Source organism: Triplophysa dalaica, chromosome 13, assembly GCF_015846415.1.
Source record: "Triplophysa dalaica isolate WHDGS20190420 chromosome 13, ASM1584641v1, whole genome shotgun sequence".
In the NCBI taxonomy this organism is placed as follows: domain Eukaryota; kingdom Metazoa; phylum Chordata; class Actinopteri; order Cypriniformes; family Nemacheilidae; genus Triplophysa; species Triplophysa dalaica.
Genome location: NC_079554.1, coordinates 9,783,989 through 9,801,505, shown reverse-complemented (window position 1 = coordinate 9,801,505; position 17,517 = coordinate 9,783,989). Strand labels below are relative to the sequence as shown.

Sequence of the window (17,517 nt, the reverse complement as noted above, 5' to 3'; positions counted from 1 at the left end):
CATTGTGGTGTGCAATTGACGTCATTGGAATCGATCACTTCCGGTTAGTGTAAAACTGTTTGGTATTCCATTTGAGACGATACTCCCCTTCTGAAATTCATATACTACATGGTTGAGTCCATAGTGCATAGTTTAAGTGCATAGTGTATGGTGTGTCATTTAGGACACAGTAACTGGTGTTTGTTTTGTTTCTCCATGGTCTTGTGTTTCCTTTTGTTCTACCTGGTTTTTGGTCTCCTCATATCGTATGGAGTAAATATCTTACAGAAGACTAGACCTAAATATGGATTACATGTGGCTCTACCTCACGTGGAGGACTTTATTGTAATGAGCCATCAGGTGAGTTGGGACAATCGTTCGTTGGGATTGGTGGATGACTCCCAGATTTTTCATTAAAGTGTATTATCTGGGGTATTCTGATCTTGGAGAAAGAGTACCTACTGTAGACTCACTAAATATTTTGTTTGTATTAAATAGTTTGTTTGTATTAAAGAGAAAGTAAAACAATACCGGTGTGATGCTAAACATTGAGAAATTTACAGTCAATAGTGCATAAACAGAAATAACAAGAAAAGGTGTGTTGCACAGCACAACGGTTGACACTGTTTAAAAGTATAAATAATCACACTGAATACTTAACATGCATAAAAACATTCCTATTAGCCTTCTGATTTGTACTGTGACCGTTTAAAAAGGTTACAAGTCATATTATTCAGGTGCAAAGACATAATTCATAATAATCAACTCCTGGGGATATATTCCGTGCCTGGTGTGAAGTTATTTAAATATCTCACATTATCCTTGCTGAGGCGTAGCAGTTAGTCTCTCTAGTATCTTAAACAGCTGCTGTTGGTTTAGTTTTTTCCTAAAACCCCTTAACAAAACAACCATTTTTAAGGATAAATCAAGAATTTGTCCACTGTATTTCAGTGGATATCTAAAAACAGCAGCAGCAGATAAAAGTTGAATAGACTTTGATCGTGGATTTGAGAGATCAATACTATAGGCAAATCTTATTCAAATGTAATGTAGAAATAAGCATCATGTCTTTTAATAATCCACATGAAACATTACTATGCCAAAAACTGTACGTTAAGTGTACTGAAATGTACTTGAAGCTTTCAAAATTAAAACCCATTTATGTTGAAGTAAAAACAATCAAATAGCGTTGCTTTAGTTGGATACACTCTAGATAATATAAAACATAGCAGGAAAAGCAAGCAAGACAATATTTATTTTATAAAATAATGCCTTGGAACTGAGCAAGGAATCAATCTACTCGAAAATAATGACTGATATGACTGAATGATAATGAAAATAATCGAAACTGACTTACAAATCAAAATGCAACAAGAAAAACATTGAAAGTTCTTATGAATAAAGGTGGGCAATATAGATAAATATTTCTTTCCCATTATGTTTTCCTTTCCCGGTGGTGAAATGATATCATCACTAAACACAATAATATGGGATAAACAAATAACATTCATCTGCTAGAGCTTCCATGAGCCTTTATTGGTCCTGATTATACAAAAATAAGATATTTAAGGAAAAATCTCTTGACTTTTCAAAGTTCCTGCTTAAGGGGGTTTATTGGGAATGTAATATCACTTAATTATATTTAAATGAGAACACACTCTTAAAAAATGTTGGGTTATTTTCAACCAAGCTTAGGGTCAAAAATGGACAAACTGTTGAGTTAAATGAACAGAGAAAATGTTTTTATTTGACCAGACAATGGGATAAAACAACCCAGCATAGGATCATTTATAACCCAACTGTTGGGGAAATTATTTATAGACATACAAGCTTGCCATCTGCGCCCAGTGTTTGTGCTATTTGGTGATTTTTTTACCGAAAAATAAAGATAGAATTTATGACAATTGCTATTATCCTAAGCCTAAACTAAATCACACTCAACTTCATTGAAATTGACATGTTTATATTGTTTAAAAAAAATTATCATCAAAATTTCAGAAGCTTTATCTTCAATGACCAATTGAAATAAATAAATAACCTAAAGCTAACCACAAGGACCTGTAGAGAACTCCCCAGTGTTTTTATTAATGGATATCAATGCATTTTCTGTGGAAGATGCATTCATCATAAATGGCTATACCTGAGATTGACTTCTCTGTCTTTTTCCCCATAATGCAGCTCTTCCTCAGGGATAGGGCCGTTGGTGTAACTGTCGCCTATTCTATGGTCTGTCACTCAGTCACTGTCAGGACATGTTATGTGTCATGTGGTTCTTGTCATGAGTGATCAAATTGTAATCTCACTCTCTTATAAAAGCAGCGTCCATTGAGATTAAGATTGTGAGAACACTTTTTATGATGAAAAGTTTAGATTTTCCCACAGCGAAAGTACAGCATGTTTAAAGTAAGATTTACAGATATATTTGTTCTCTGGGTAATGATCTTGTGCTGTCACAAACTATTTTTAATACAAATGTAAAAAATCGATACTTTCCTGTCGTGTTTGTCCTCTTTTCCTTTGCCTGCCCTTATTATACAGTATTTAAAAAGAGTGCCACAAATAAGTTCATGATGACAGGATTGTTATTTCTGGGCATTATTCTCAAAAACCTCTCAAAGAATATCTCTGAGATAATTATTCTCTTAAAATGTTAAAGGTAGGTTTCTTTTTAACAAGTTGACCTGAAGGCATACACAGTCCTCACTTTAGATGAGCTCACAAAAAATAGTTATCTAACAACTAGTAAATGTTTTATAACTACCTTAATTAATCATGAATTACAGCATGAATGTGTGTTAAAAAAGCATTTATTATCAAATTAAGTAACTGTTACTATATGTCAGAATAATAAGATGCATAAATGTGCATTCAAAGAGTTTATTAATCATTTACTTACACTTTCTAAATGATCTCATGAACCACTGACAACTAACTAACTGGTTTGTAAGTAATGTAATCCTTAATTTAGAAATGATGAATTTATCCTTAACAAAGTATGAAAATTTGATTATTAAGCATATTATATACATGCTTTTAAATCAAGAACAAAGCATTTATAGCTGTATTTATAAACTGCTTACTAATGTCTGTTAATGTGGGGCCAATGCTTCATAAATGATTAATTAACTATGTACTGATGCTTAACTAATGATTCATAGCGTACAGTTATTATAAAGTGTTACCGAAATTTTATATGTGAAATTAAACTGCGCTGTAGAAAAGCGATATAAACCATCAAAGCCGATAAGGTATAGCTAAGAGCGGTCCAGACCAACCTTACGAAAGTATGACTTACAGAAGGAATACTTAACTAAGGAGGCTTTGGGAGATACTTATTAATGATAAGGTACAGCTTAAGGTATAACTTAAGAACGACGTGGCATTATGAAGATTTCGGTAAAACTCAGCCAGGGTCTCGTAACCGAAAGGTATGTATTGGTTGCATTTTAGTTGAGTTTAGTGGGCATATAAAGTAGTGTTATTTCAGGAAATCAGTAAGTACTGTAATACAGAGAAGAGCTATTCCTTCTTTGGCAGTTTTGTTCTCATGGTAGATGGATTCTGCTGTTCAGACATGCAGCAACAATACTTTCTCATACTACAGCTCATTAATTTGAGGCGCATTCTGTCCGCGAGTGAACTTGCAGCTGCATTAAATAAAACAAGAGTGACCCTGCATGCCTGTGCAATTATTCCAATCATACCATCCGTCTCCGTTAACAGAGAAAAAAGTCACTTCACACAGGTGAGAAATGTTAGAATAATAACACTGTCTCGGTGGCTCCACAGGGCGAAAATGAAATATTGGATTCTTCATTACAATTCCCAGTGGATGCTAAGAGATCATTATGAATCCTTAATCAGTTTTCCTGTGCAGAACAGATTCAGGCTGTTGACACATCTATTTTCATTCTGTCTATGCTTTTATTTACTGGATAGCTTGAGCTTTGTGATAATTGTCATTATCAATAAGAGCCTACACAAAGGAATTGAACAGCGTGTGTAGGCCAAAGAGTCAAATCTTAATAAACTGCTATAATGGCACTTCACACAATTTGCATGTAATGGGTGATTTATTTTTGAAATCCAAGAGCATGTTTTTTAACCTCACATCTGTATATTCATATATCATTTACACTACATTTTTGTGTCAATGCAATAGAAATATACTGTATTTTACCTTAAACGGTGATTACAGTATATACCTGTAATAAGCAGCTGGTCACTCTTTAAAGATCACCCGAAAATGAAAAATCTGTCATCATTTACTCACCCTATTTTCATTTCAAACCTGTATGTCTTTCTTTCTTCTGCAGAACACAAAAGAAGATATTTTGAAGAAAGTTTTCCTGAAAAGCAATTGACACCATTTTCTTCTATTGTATGGACACAAAACCAATGCAAGTGAATGGGGTCCAGTTAACAACACTTTTCAAAATATCTTCCTTTGTGTTCTCCGGAAGAAAGAAAGTCATAGAGGTTTGAAATGACAAGAGGGTGAGTAAATTATGACAGAATTTTAATTTTTGGGTGAACTTTAAAATGAACCCGAGATCAGAATTCAAATAAAAAGTTTAAAGAGCTTTGTGTTGATTATATTTGCCAATATTTTCACAATTAATATCAATCACAACATACACCTCCCTTAATTTGTTGTTTTCTGCTTGCACCCTTGTGTTTGTTTTTCTTTATTTGCCACATCCTATCTCTAGCCCACTCATTCTCTTTCTCCTTCCCTCCATCACACCCATCTCGCATTCATACTAAGCTGCATTTAAATAATATGAAGCGGCAGAAGGGGGTTGGATTCATTTTTTACCCGAGTCCTCCTGGGAGATGAAAAGTGACATGCGACGCAGCACTTCAGGGTGCTGCTGAAAGGAGGCATGCAGATAAATAAAGGGCACGTGACACAGCCTGTTCTATTTATAACCCAACAGACCGATGTTTGCCCTGAGGAGAATCATTTTATTGAAGTCAGCACGGTCACTGTTATGTTATCTCAAACAACAGTGATAGTGAAGGATGCAGCAATTTTCTGCAAGTGTATGATATTTTCTAAAAACATTGTTGGACGGGGAGGAAGATTAGGCGATCTCCCAGTGTGTGTGTGTTTACTCTGGTTGTTGCATTTACACAATGAGCTTAAAGGGATAGTTCACCCAAAAATGAACTTTGTTTCTTCTGCAGAACACACAAAAAATATATTTTAAAGAATAACCAAACAACTGTACCCATTGACTTGCAATGGTTTTGTGTCCATACAAAAGAAGTGAAAAGGTATCGCTATTGCTCGGTCACCATTATTCTTTATGTTGTTCTGCAGAAGAAATATAGTCATACAAATTTAAAAAGATAAATTCCAATTATGACAAAATGGTGAGTAAATGATGACAGAATTTTCGTTTTGTGTGTGAAATTCCCCTTTAATGGGATAGTGTACCCAAAACGGCACAGCCCTTGTTGTTCCAAGCTTCTATGACTTACTTTCTTCTGTCCAATCGATTTCATTGCTTGGAAAAAGATAAGCATCCACATTCTTAAAAAAGCATCACACATTTTAGGAATGAATTGAGGTTCAGTAAATGACAACTTAATTTTTATTTGTACTGTGACTTTAAGAAAAAGTGGAACAGAAGCGCAATGCCTCATTTCACATTGGTCTTTAAAAGTGTGATGAAATCCTATTAAAAGTAACAAGCCGTGTGGCCACATGTTTTCAACAGTATGTCAGGTGAGGTCATACAGACCTCCCTAGGGTGCTCAGCAAGAGGCTTGGGTGCTTAATTAACACTCTCTAATTAACATGTGTGATCAAAGCCACAGCCACCCGAAAGAGACCCTTTATAGATGGATAGAAAGACGGAGAGCAGTATTATTTCTTCACCAGGCACTGTGTTGCTGCTGAAGGATCTGAAACAGTGTCAAAATGTCTGTTCGCCTCCAGTTATTGTTAGGTTAAATGCTCAAATGTTTCACACCGTCAGCTGTACTTCCTCTGTCTAAATGTTGACCACCTGACACATTTTCAGTGCTGTTAACCTCATTCTGCTGTCCTCTTCAATCCACTCATGCTTCTTCAATCCACTACAAAATGACACGCTGCCCTCAAGCGTGAGTGTTAAGATAAGTTTATTTGTATATATACTTTTCTTAAACAGAAACCAGGCGGTATAAGAGAATGATTCTTATAAATGTTATTTCTGGGTTTAATGTACAAGAAAAGAAAAGATTTTTGTTGACTTTTGCTTTGGATGAAAAGGTTATGGCTGGATGTAAATGTAGGTCTAGCTGTATGTTATTAGAGTTTTCATGTGATGTTTTATATTTTTCATTTTGTTTTATATTATTTGTATTTATTAACACAATCTGTCCTCCACTGAATACATCGCTGTGTCTAAGGATAACACATTTTTTGTTACTTTACACACTTTACAAAGCAACACCAAATGACAAAACATAATGCAAAAACATCAATGTGTTACAGTTTCGTAATACAAGAACGTTAATCTTTAAAAAAAAATTCTGATGGCTAAAGCACATTTTTTGTAACTATTGGCTATTTTTGAAAAACTCTACACACAAATAAGAAAAAACATTGTAGTTTTCTTTCAAAAGCTAATAAACCTTGCTTAACTCTTCAAACCATCGTAAAAATGGTATTTTCGTATCAAACAGTTAACACAAGCCATCACATTAATAAGCACACAATGCACCAGCTACACACTGATTGTATGAATAATAAAAACATCTGGCTTTTGCTTTCTCTGTGCACAAGGTAGGCTATGTCAGTTTTAGGTCATACTTTTGTCATAGTTCTGTAAACATAGAGGGATCCAAACTTCAAGTACTGGTGTTTATTTACACACATCAAAACAAACACAAGTTTTTTTTCCAAGTCAAAACCAAATAGTAATTTCAATGAGGAAAAAAGAAATCAGTTTACATCGTGTCGTCTCTCTGGGTCCGGCCACAAAATTTCGTCTACATCACAGGCAATGTCCTCTAGTCCAAGGCACCGGGGAAAATATCTTCTGGAATGGCGTATCCAGGCCTGACATGATGCCTGGTCAATATCCCCACATGCCTCCTCCATTGCCAGTAAAAGGGCTATGCATTGATGAGGATGACGGTCATAGACCTTCCAGCGCCAGGCAGAGATGAACTCTTCAATTGAATTAAAAAATGGAGAGTATGGGGGGAGGTTGAGTGCAGTGAAGAGTGGGTGATCTGTAAACCACTTGCGGACCAAAGCATATTTCCCATATGATGACGGATCTGGTCTGCTCTGGTCTCTGAACATTAGTGAGCATGTCATGTAAGGTGTCCAGGAATGTAATAATGTGTGCAGTGTTATATGGGCCCAGGGTTGCATGATGGTGAACAACACCATTTTGACTTATAGCTGCACAGTTATGTGACCACCACGTTGTCCTGGGACATTGATAATGGTGTCCAATAATGTTTCTGCCACGTCTCCTTGTCTTGGTGAGGTTAAAACCAGCCTCATCCACAAAAAACTGCTCATGACCCATGACATCTGCCTCTATCTCCATCAATCTCTAGACAAGACCAAACAAATTCAGCACAGCAGGCCCATGCACAGCACTACAGTATGCACTTCCAGATTCAGGACCAATGATACTATAGCTTACCTGCACATAGTCATATCGCAGCTGTTTTACATGTTCACTGTTTCTTTCAAAAGGTACTCTGTAGATTCTGTTGCGGGCAAGTACACGACCTAATACAGAAATGCTCACATTGTGTATGTTTTGGAAGGTGGTGTCATCCTCATGTTATGAGCTGCTGAATTTCGCGTAGGCTTATGGAATTACAGTTTTTTTGGATTGCTTAAGAACGATTTTCAAAACAGGGCCCGTGTTTTCAAAACACTACACACAATTAACACATCCATACACCCAATTAGCAAAACACTACAGATCCTTTGCATAATTAAACACTCTTGTAAAAACTATACACTTCTGTTTAAAATTACACTTTGTTACCATATGAAATACACACGTTTCACATTATTATACTCTGTTTGCACGAGTTACACTATGGTGTGATAAAAATAAAAACACTTTTAGCACTTCTACTTCCCTATGATTAGAGTAGCCTACCATCAACGAAGTACAAATATAATGTAAATCCACCAAACGCTAAACAAGACCAATGTTGCAGACTGAAACAACTCATTTATTTCTCAACACGCCCAAAATGTTGACATGGAGATTCATAATATTGTAAGAAAATGTCACTTTACGTATTGTACTGTAAGTTTACTGTAAAAAAAATAAAAAAATAGACATTGTCTCTTCGCCTAGCTGGATCTGGCCAGAGAATCTTAACAAAATCGCAGGCAATGTTGTCATTAGCAAGAAACCTTGGAAAGAAACGTCTTGAATGACAAATCCATCCTGGCATTGCTGCTACCTCCATCTGGTCACAGGCCTTCTCCATGGCTTGGGTGAGGGGTACCTCAGCCTGGAGACGGAGATCATATACCTTCCACCACCATGCCGAGAACAATTCTTCTATAGGGTTGAGGAATGGAGAGTATGGTGGAAGATATAGGACGGTGAAATGTGGATGTTGCTGAAACCAGTTCTGAACCAGAGCAGAGCTGTGGAAAGACACATTGTCCCAGACAACAATGTATTGCATATGATCGATTTGATTTGCTGCTGTTAGGTTGTGCAACTGGTCCAAGAATGTATGGGGGTGGAGGACCCCATTCTTTGTAATGGCTGCACAAAGTGTTATATTACCCCCACGTTGCCCTGGGACATTGACTATAGCCCTTTGGCCAATGATGTTTCTTCCCCTCCTTCGTGTTCTTGTCAGGTTGAACCCAGCCTCATCTACGTAAATGAACTCATGCTGGATCTCCTCTCCATCCATTCGTAAAACTCCCTGAAGAACAGTGTCAGGCAAAATTGTGTAGTTCAGTGTAGATCTAGTTTACGTATTACAGTACAGTAAAAGATTATGAGACAGTATGCAAGATCACACTGTTAAAGTGGATACATACCTCTGCATAATCATGCCGTAGTCGTTTCACCCTTTCGGAATGCACTCGATAAATTTGCTTCATTTGAATATGTTTTTTTTTAGGATGCGTGCCAGTGTTGGCGTTGAGACCTGATGGATATCGTTGAAACTGAAAACAGTTTTCACATGTGACAGTGTGCCAGACAGTTGGCAAAATAGTGTAAATAATAGCCATAAATGTGTATAGTTTTGCTAGGAGTGTGTTGATCATTTGGGAATTGAGTGTAAAGCTGTGAGTTGTGTTTACAGTTCCGCAAAAAGAGTGCTGTGCAGTTGAGTGCAAAGCAGTGTTTGTGATTTTAGTTTTACAAACTCAGTGAGTGGTTTTGCTATAAGTACTAATAGTTTTAGAAATTGTGCTCTAAGAATCACAGTTTGGGGTTTAAGCATTCAGAAAAAAACTGTAATAATCCTTTTTAAGAGTGTATAAAACAAAAAGTACCTAACACTAAATCAAACAAATAAATATTAAATATATGGGCTAGAAAAATATTCAACATACAACATCCAACAGTAATATTTTTGCAAAACGTCTTATTTAGTAGTCGTAAATAGTGTCAGCTACATAAAAAACCTGTACATTTCTGGAGTTGAAGCCCCTGAAAGATACTGTAAATTATTCTGTAATACTGTAATTTTGTAACAATTGCTTACATTCCTTTGACCAATCTGTAGCCACATTTTCAAAACTCTACACACAGTTAGCACAACAGAAATTCATGTTGTTTTCACAAAACACTCAATCGATTAACACATTTCTAAAATGCTTACATTTTCTTTACACACAAGCTTACCCCAAACCAAAATATGGATCTTATATTTTTTACAAATGCTTAAACATAAAATGAGAAAAACAAAGAACTAATGTGCCAAACCCTGAATAGTCAAAAACCTCTTCTTCTTCTTTTGCAACAACAGCTTGCAGTAAAATACAAGTAATTGTTATACAGAAAAGAAAAAGACAAGACTATTTTCAGCACAATTGAAAAAAATATGTGTTTACAGCTGACTGAATTATTAAAACAATGACTTTCATATTGTGTGTTCTATACAGGTCAAACTAAAACATGACAATGGATAGAAAACTATAGTGCAATCTTTTGACCGAATGACTCTATCAAAACACAGCAAACCCGATTCAAAAGGCATTCAGCATTTTGAAAAGTAGAGTTTGTATTTATTTAACAAAATGTGTTTTTGGCAAAATTAACCATTTGGCTTATTGTGTGATGTGGGCGTGTTATTGTGTTAAAAGTTTATAAAAATAACTTTAAGTATTGGTAGAATCTTGTTACTCTTAGTTTTCATTAATTTTGAAGCACAACTACATTGATTTCTTATGTTTATTTGTCCCCACAGATTATTTTTCGCAAGATTCTTGATGTCAAGAAGGAGGAAGAGGAAAGGAGACACCAGAAGAATGAAGTCACGTTGTCTATCCCCGTGGACCATCCTGTCCGGAAACTATTCCAAAAGTTCAAACAGCAGAAGGAGATGCGTACTCAAGGTTCATCACAACCCGACCTAGAGAGGAACCAGTTTCAGGTGGAGCATCATCTTCATCCGCTGTCCCATCAGCAGCAATATCAGCCTCAGTTCCAGGGTCACCATCCCCTTCAACATCAACATGTGTCCCCCATTCAAAATGGTGCCCCTGGTTCAGGCAACGGGAACAGCGGTTCAAGTGTTGTGACCGTCTCGCAGATAACCCCGATCCAAAGCGCACTAGCTTATGTTCAGACAGAGGAAGCATATAGGAGCGATGGCCATGAAGCTATGGAGCTAAAGGCCAGCTTTAGTATAGAGGACCAAAGTTGCTTAAAGGTTACAAGTCCTGTGAGACCCAGAGGAGGAAGAGGACGAGGGTGGATGCGTTTTCACAACGCCACGTCTTTAGCTCCTCCCGTGCTTCCACTGGAACTGGAGAAACAGCCCCAGAAAGAAGAGGAGTGTAGGGATACGTCTCAACCCCTGAATGTGACTTCTGAGGATTCCAAAAACCAGGAAGCTGAGAGAGGGGGGTCAGGCGAAGGGGATCCGGATGGAAATGGCAATGGTGATGAGACAGATGAAAACAGTGCTCTACACAAGACTGATTCATGTGACAGTGGGATCACAAAGAGTGACTTGCGTATTGACAGGGTGGGAGATTCACGGAGCCCCAACGAGAAGGGCCCGACAGAGCAGAGCCCGTACGATCAGCCCAGCCCCGGGTTGGGCGACGTGACCCTTAGGAGTCTTCATTTTCAGCCGGTTCCTGAACAGGGTCTGCTTCAAAACAGCCTGCTTGAGGCAAAGCTGGAACTAAAAGGGGACATCCAGACTTTAAATACCCGGCTAGCTGCACTGGAGGCTCAGGTGGGGGAGATTTTAAGACTCCTCTCATCGGAGAAGAGAAAACCCTCCTTACCACCTCAGACCTCTACTTCGAAAACCAAACTTCAATGTCAGGACATCTTTGCTGTTTCTCAGCCTGTCTCTCCAGATACAGAAGAAGATGACGAAACTTTTTGAATTAAGAGAAATATGTATATTTTCCAGATATTGATATGCTGGTTTTATTTATTACTCACCTTACTTCTACTCAGGAAGGAAAGGTGAATACAGATGAATCCGGGAAGAATTTGTACTATTGTAAATATATACTTGCATGTCCAGCTGGAATCTGGCCTGCCAATGAGATCTTCTCCATGGATAGTAGTTGCTTGTACATGTATGGAGTGGGCTGCATGCAGAGATAATTTAAGAGGCACTTTTATTCAGATCTTGCACATGTGATCTCCTAACCGAGTGATATTTCAGGGCATTTTCGCTATGAGTGATTACTGGATGCCCCAGACATGTGATCTTGGGTTGCTGTAGGTGAGAATCAGGCTTGGTTTAATACCACAAACATTGTTTAAGCAGGGCACTCTTTATAGTGACCTGATTATAAAGTTTACAAATACCCCAGAATGTTCTTCCCCTTTTCAATGTGCAGTTTTCCATATTAAGCAAAATGATTGGAAATGCAAGATTGTTTGTTGAAATGGTTTCTTTGGTGTGGTTAATGGATTAGTCCATCCAAAACGAAAACTCTCTTGTGATTTACTCATCCTCATGCCGTTTCAGATGTATATGACCTTTCTTCTCTGAACACAAATACTTTTACATAGCAATGCTATCATGTTATGTTATTATATCTACAGTATCTAGTAAGAGATTTGAAGTTATCGACATGCTGCCATATACAGGAAATTTAGCCCTACACAGTAAAAAAATATATTTTGGCAGCTGGGACACCAAAATAAGTAAAACAACATTTTTGGAAAAGTAAAATGATTTTTACACCCAACCTGTAAATTTGCAGTCTTATTTGTAACTTGACATTTAAAAAAACTGTAAAATGATATAGGGAAAAATGCAGCATTTTTGGTACCAGAATTGGCGGTATGGTTATGTTCTGGTCAAAACTCCCTGCTCATCCATGTAGTCAGCATGAATCAGAGCAGGGGGCATATTGATAACCTCCTTAGGGTAAACGGGACAGAACAACAGATGTCATTAGTTCTTAATGACATTTAAGTGTAGCAAATTATGTAAAGTAATTGAGATTTAAGTCTATTGAGACTTAAATGTAAGTGGAGCTGGGGATGGAGGAGGGTAATTTGCTCTTGAGCAACATAAAAAGCTGCTGTTAGCTTAATGAATTTTTAAACGGAAGCTGTGATAGCGTCATATTTCTGTGGGTAGAGCAAGCTTGACTCACGTGACCTGCCAGAACTTACACTTTAATATACACAAGACAAAAAGGAAAAAGAAATAATAAAATGAAAGTAATAAATAGTGAAAATATACAGAGCAAATGGTATTGTTTCAATTTAATTCAATAAGGTGTTCACGGTGGCATTTTATTTAAAATGATGTGTTTGTGTTCGGAAAGTCACATACAGTACATCTGGCATAAAGGAAATAGTAAATTATGATAGACTTTCCATGTTTGAAACAATAACTTAAGGTTATAATCCAGTAAGCGTGCTACTTTTGGATATGAGCACTTCATTTCATAACTACACCTTTTAAACGCCATATTAATTTTGTTCCTTTTGTGGAAATGATAAATAATAGATTTTCAGGGGTCTTCTTTACATGTTTTAGAAAGATGTACTTGCATGGATGGATATGTGGTACAGTAAGCTCTGGCATGATAGAACTTGTTTTCCCGTATTAATTATGCAAACACACAAAGTCTCTTGGGTGGGGGGTGGGGCTTGCATTTTGGTGGGAAAGCTCACTCCCGTGGCATTATTAGAAGCATGAACATCTTCAGGCCATTTGAAATCTGTACAAGCATGCACTGAATTTTTTGCATGACATCAGCATTGCGTGTTACATTAGTAGACATGAAAAGTAATGGATTTCGAGTATTGTTTCCAAATTTGGAAATAGATATGTAATGTGCATAATTCATCTAAAGGCAGATACATATGTCATAACCTTCCTACTTTAATCCAGCATTTTTGCATTATGCTCCACAAGTAAACAGCTAGCAGCTGTTACATTCATAAGTGTTAATTTTTGTTCATGTAGACTCACTGTTTATGTGTATTATGTTATTACTGAATATCCACAGATGGTGAGTCATCACATATCAACATACTCATGGGTGCTTTAAAGAGCTTCTGGCATTTATGACTAATGCCCCTCACCTCTCATTTCCCATTACGTCTATTGCACTGTTATTACTACATGCTTGTGATGTTCTTAACAAACAAGGGAAAAGACAATATTAAGAAAATTACAACAACAACAACGGGAGGAATGTGGTTGTATTCCTTCTTACGGCTTATAGATCCTTAACCTATACAGTCAAGCTATACATTAAGCGACCCACAAACAAGCAACACAATAACACTGCTGTTTTAAAAGCAATACATCATGTATACTTTATACATCCATTTAATTGCAAATCTGCACAACCGCAAAGGTTTAGATAATATTAATTCACAACTAATCGGTTGGTTTATTTATTTTTGCAAGAGGTAAGGATGTTCATAAGGACCAAAGACATTATGTTTGTACTGTACTACTGTAATTGCATTTGTATATTCATTTTGCTGCTTAAAAGTATGGTGAGAATAGAAGTATTGGGTAATACTGAAATGCAAAAAGCAAATCAATGTTGTGCTCTTTAAACAACACAAACATTGAAAAAATGACAGCATTCACCAAAATATTGTGTACTGAGTTTATTTACAAACCTCATGGTTTGGCAGAGAATTATATTGAAATCCGACAGTAGAATTCACTTTGCATCTCTTACAACTGTCACAACAAAGAAATATGATTAACAATAGCCTCTTATACTGGTGCAGAGTTTGAGAATCGTATAAAATGAAGATTTTTTTATTATGCTATATTATTTTTTCATGCTTCTGTATACCCTCGTTCTGTTTGAGTTACTGTAATCTCTTGTCATTCAGCCCTGCAAAGAGCACAGACAGTGAAAAACTTCTGTTAACTTGAAGAATTCAATATAATAGATGCTCAAGCTAAAGTATTGTTGCAGGTGAAGTTAGAAAATTGTGCAAGTGACTCATTGCTGAATCCCCAGGATTCATGTCCTGAAGAGAAGCTATGGTTGAGATGTTTAACCCAATACTAACGTTCACTGAAGCCTAGTGAGCCATCGGACTGCATGCTACATCCATCACGTTTTAATGCCAATGAGAGTTATGTTTGCCTGCCAAAGCAGTGTTTTTGCTGCATCTTTTCATGCAGACATGCAAAATGGGCAAAAGCCTGGGCGCTACATCCAAGAAATCACATAACCAAAATGAACAGTCATGTTGTGAATGAAGACATGTCATGCGAATACAAATGGCCAATAATCACCATTTCAAAATGTGTGGAGAGTTTCAAATACTAGTACATCTGGAAGTTTCCTTCAGATTGTTCAGAAGCACTAGGTAACAAATATGTGGCAGGTTAACTAATTATTATATTAGACTGAATTGCAAACAGGGTTGGTTTTCAATCCTTTCACTTCTGCACGTTTAAAAGTCAGTTTAGCAGAATGACATGTAGCCACACGTTGCAATACTCTCATATCTGAAGTGCTGCCCAGGCTCCTCTTACCCTTTTGGAAGCAGTGACCACTGACTTTACTAAGCTCTGTTTTTCAACGTAAATGAGACTGCCTTTTTATCAGTGTAAAATATTGTTATGACAATATTTCTGAGGGAGATGGGGCAAAGTGTTTATTTTTACCACACTGGCATGAATATGAATAATTTGTTATATACAGTGTATTACACTGATGTAATAAAATAAAAACTTGAATTGTGCTAATTTACTCATCTTGTCATTCTTCTGTTCAACCAGGTATTCTCAATAGTCAACATTGTCATTGTTCCACCAGAGGAACACTTAGGTTTACATTAAAGTTTCACATTTAATTCAAATGTATTCATAGGAAACTATACAGCCGCTAAAAAAATAAAGAGGTCAATTCAAATTTGTATTTAATCAGTATTTCTAAATGTATTTTGGCCGTTCCACTCAAGCTTCTGTTACATTTCAACAAAATTAAACCTCAGAGTGATATAAAGTCATCCAAGAGAAAGACTGATAGTATGACAAGAGAAGTTTTTTTAGTTTGTATTATCAGATAAAAATATACATTTTCCTAAATACATGTAGACATATTATTTTATGAATATAAACGTGTTTTCTTTGCTGTTTCTGAGGTCTGAAAAAATAAGTTTCTATTTTGCAAATAAATCCAAATGGAAACAATATTTTTATGTGAATTGTGGAAAAAATCCTAATTTTACCTAAACAAATACCTTTAAATAGTACATTCAGAAAAAACTAAACATAATTTAGATTTTTGTTTCAGGGGTCTAAGCCTCTATAAAACATATACAAATGAGGAATTGCAATATAAATCATGTAGGAAAAAGTAATTGGTGTAAAATAACTCTCACAATTATTATTTAAGTGATTTTGGTGAGCAATAATTTGCCAAATATTATCTTAAGAGATCAACTTTAGGTCTATATTCCAAAGCATTAACGAATAGCAACCATTTTAAAAACGGTTTGTGCATTTTCATTTGTATTTTAAATAAATTTGGTGACACTTAAAAGGTTAAAATAAATTGCTTACACTGAACCTGAATATGAGTTATTCGACTATATCAAAAATATGATCCAATCAAATTGTATGTGTTGGAGAAGCCTTAAAATCAAAACACCAAAAGCTTTAAAACTATTTTACACCAGGTAGCATAGTTGGTAGGTAGCTGTTTAATTAAAGGAACAGTTCACCTAAACTTTTCCATTTGCTGTTAATTTTTTCAGTGAAGCATTTGTCCAAATGAAGTGACAGTACTTAGTTTACATGATATGTGCACTTGCAGTTGGAGGCAGGAAATGTCATCACAGTTTTGTATGTTACAATTACATTGCATCATGATACAAGCATTGTTAAAGGGGAGTTTGACTGCTCCGACAACAAACTATCTGAAAGTGTGGTTTGTCTTACAGATGTACAAAACCTGAGAATAATAGTACACTTCCCTCTACTTATCCAAAGTAAAGCTGATGGAATGTTCAATGTTCAAAGGAGTGGTCAATATATTGTCCATAAGTCACCTAAAAAAAACCCTAAAAACAAACTGTGTGCTCTATAAATGTAAAGATGCTCTATAAAGAGATTTAGAACGGCAGAAATAAAGATCCACTCTTTATGCAGTATAGCTATACTTAGCACATTGCTTTCCTGAAGAGATGAGGGCACCACCCACACACTTCTCTCCGCTTCATATACTGTAATAGTTGGAAAATAAAATCAGCGCTTTTGATATTTGATTATATTTTTATTATTTCCTATCTAGGATAAGCTATTTATCAGCACTCCATCATCTGTCAGTGTTTTTCAACACTGTGTGATGGCTCGCCAAGTATCCCCATTTTTGCAAGAAGACATGTGGCTTTTCTAAATACTGACTGGACTGAAATCACAGTCTGCCTGCCAGCTTTCCAGGGGCAAGCGGCCAATGTTTTATTTTAATCTAATTAGTGCATCAAACATTTAATGCATTTTTACAACACTTCATGTTCATGTTTCTGAAGCCAACATATTGCTGTTGAAAATGAGGAAAATGCAAAAACATTTATGCATCTTTATTTATAGTCTGACCAGAAACCATAAATTTGGTACAAGTTGAGAATATTCCTATTGTGATTATCGATGGCATTTAATGTAGGCTAGATTTTTTTGAATTGCAATCATTTATTTACAGAAATAATACAACTTTATTGTCAGTGTTGTGTGAATGAATCACTTTTAAAATACAAATGTAAAGAGGCAGAGATATAGTTTGTAACCATTTTTTACTTTAAACGGGGGCTGAATTACTAACAATATCTGTAGAGTTTACACAATATGGATTGTCATGGTTATTTATATCAGGATTACTGTCAATATCAGTATATT

The 17,517-nt window shown here is 36.1% G+C and overlaps 1 protein-coding gene across 1 annotated transcript in view; it reads left to right on the top strand.

Annotated features, from left to right (window-relative positions):
• The window catches only part of kcnh5a (potassium voltage-gated channel, subfamily H (eag-related), member 5a), an 85,759-nt gene extending 70,389 nt beyond the window's left edge, over positions 1 to 15,370 (top strand). The window contains exon 12 of the mRNA XM_056764448.1: positions 10,396 to 15,370. Within this exon, the coding sequence (XP_056620426.1) occupies positions 10,396 to 11,550 (1,155 nt within the window). The 3' untranslated portion in view covers positions 11,551 to 15,370. The remainder of the gene's footprint in view (positions 1 to 10,395) is intronic.
• Positions 15,371 to 17,517: the final 2,147 nt, after the last annotated feature.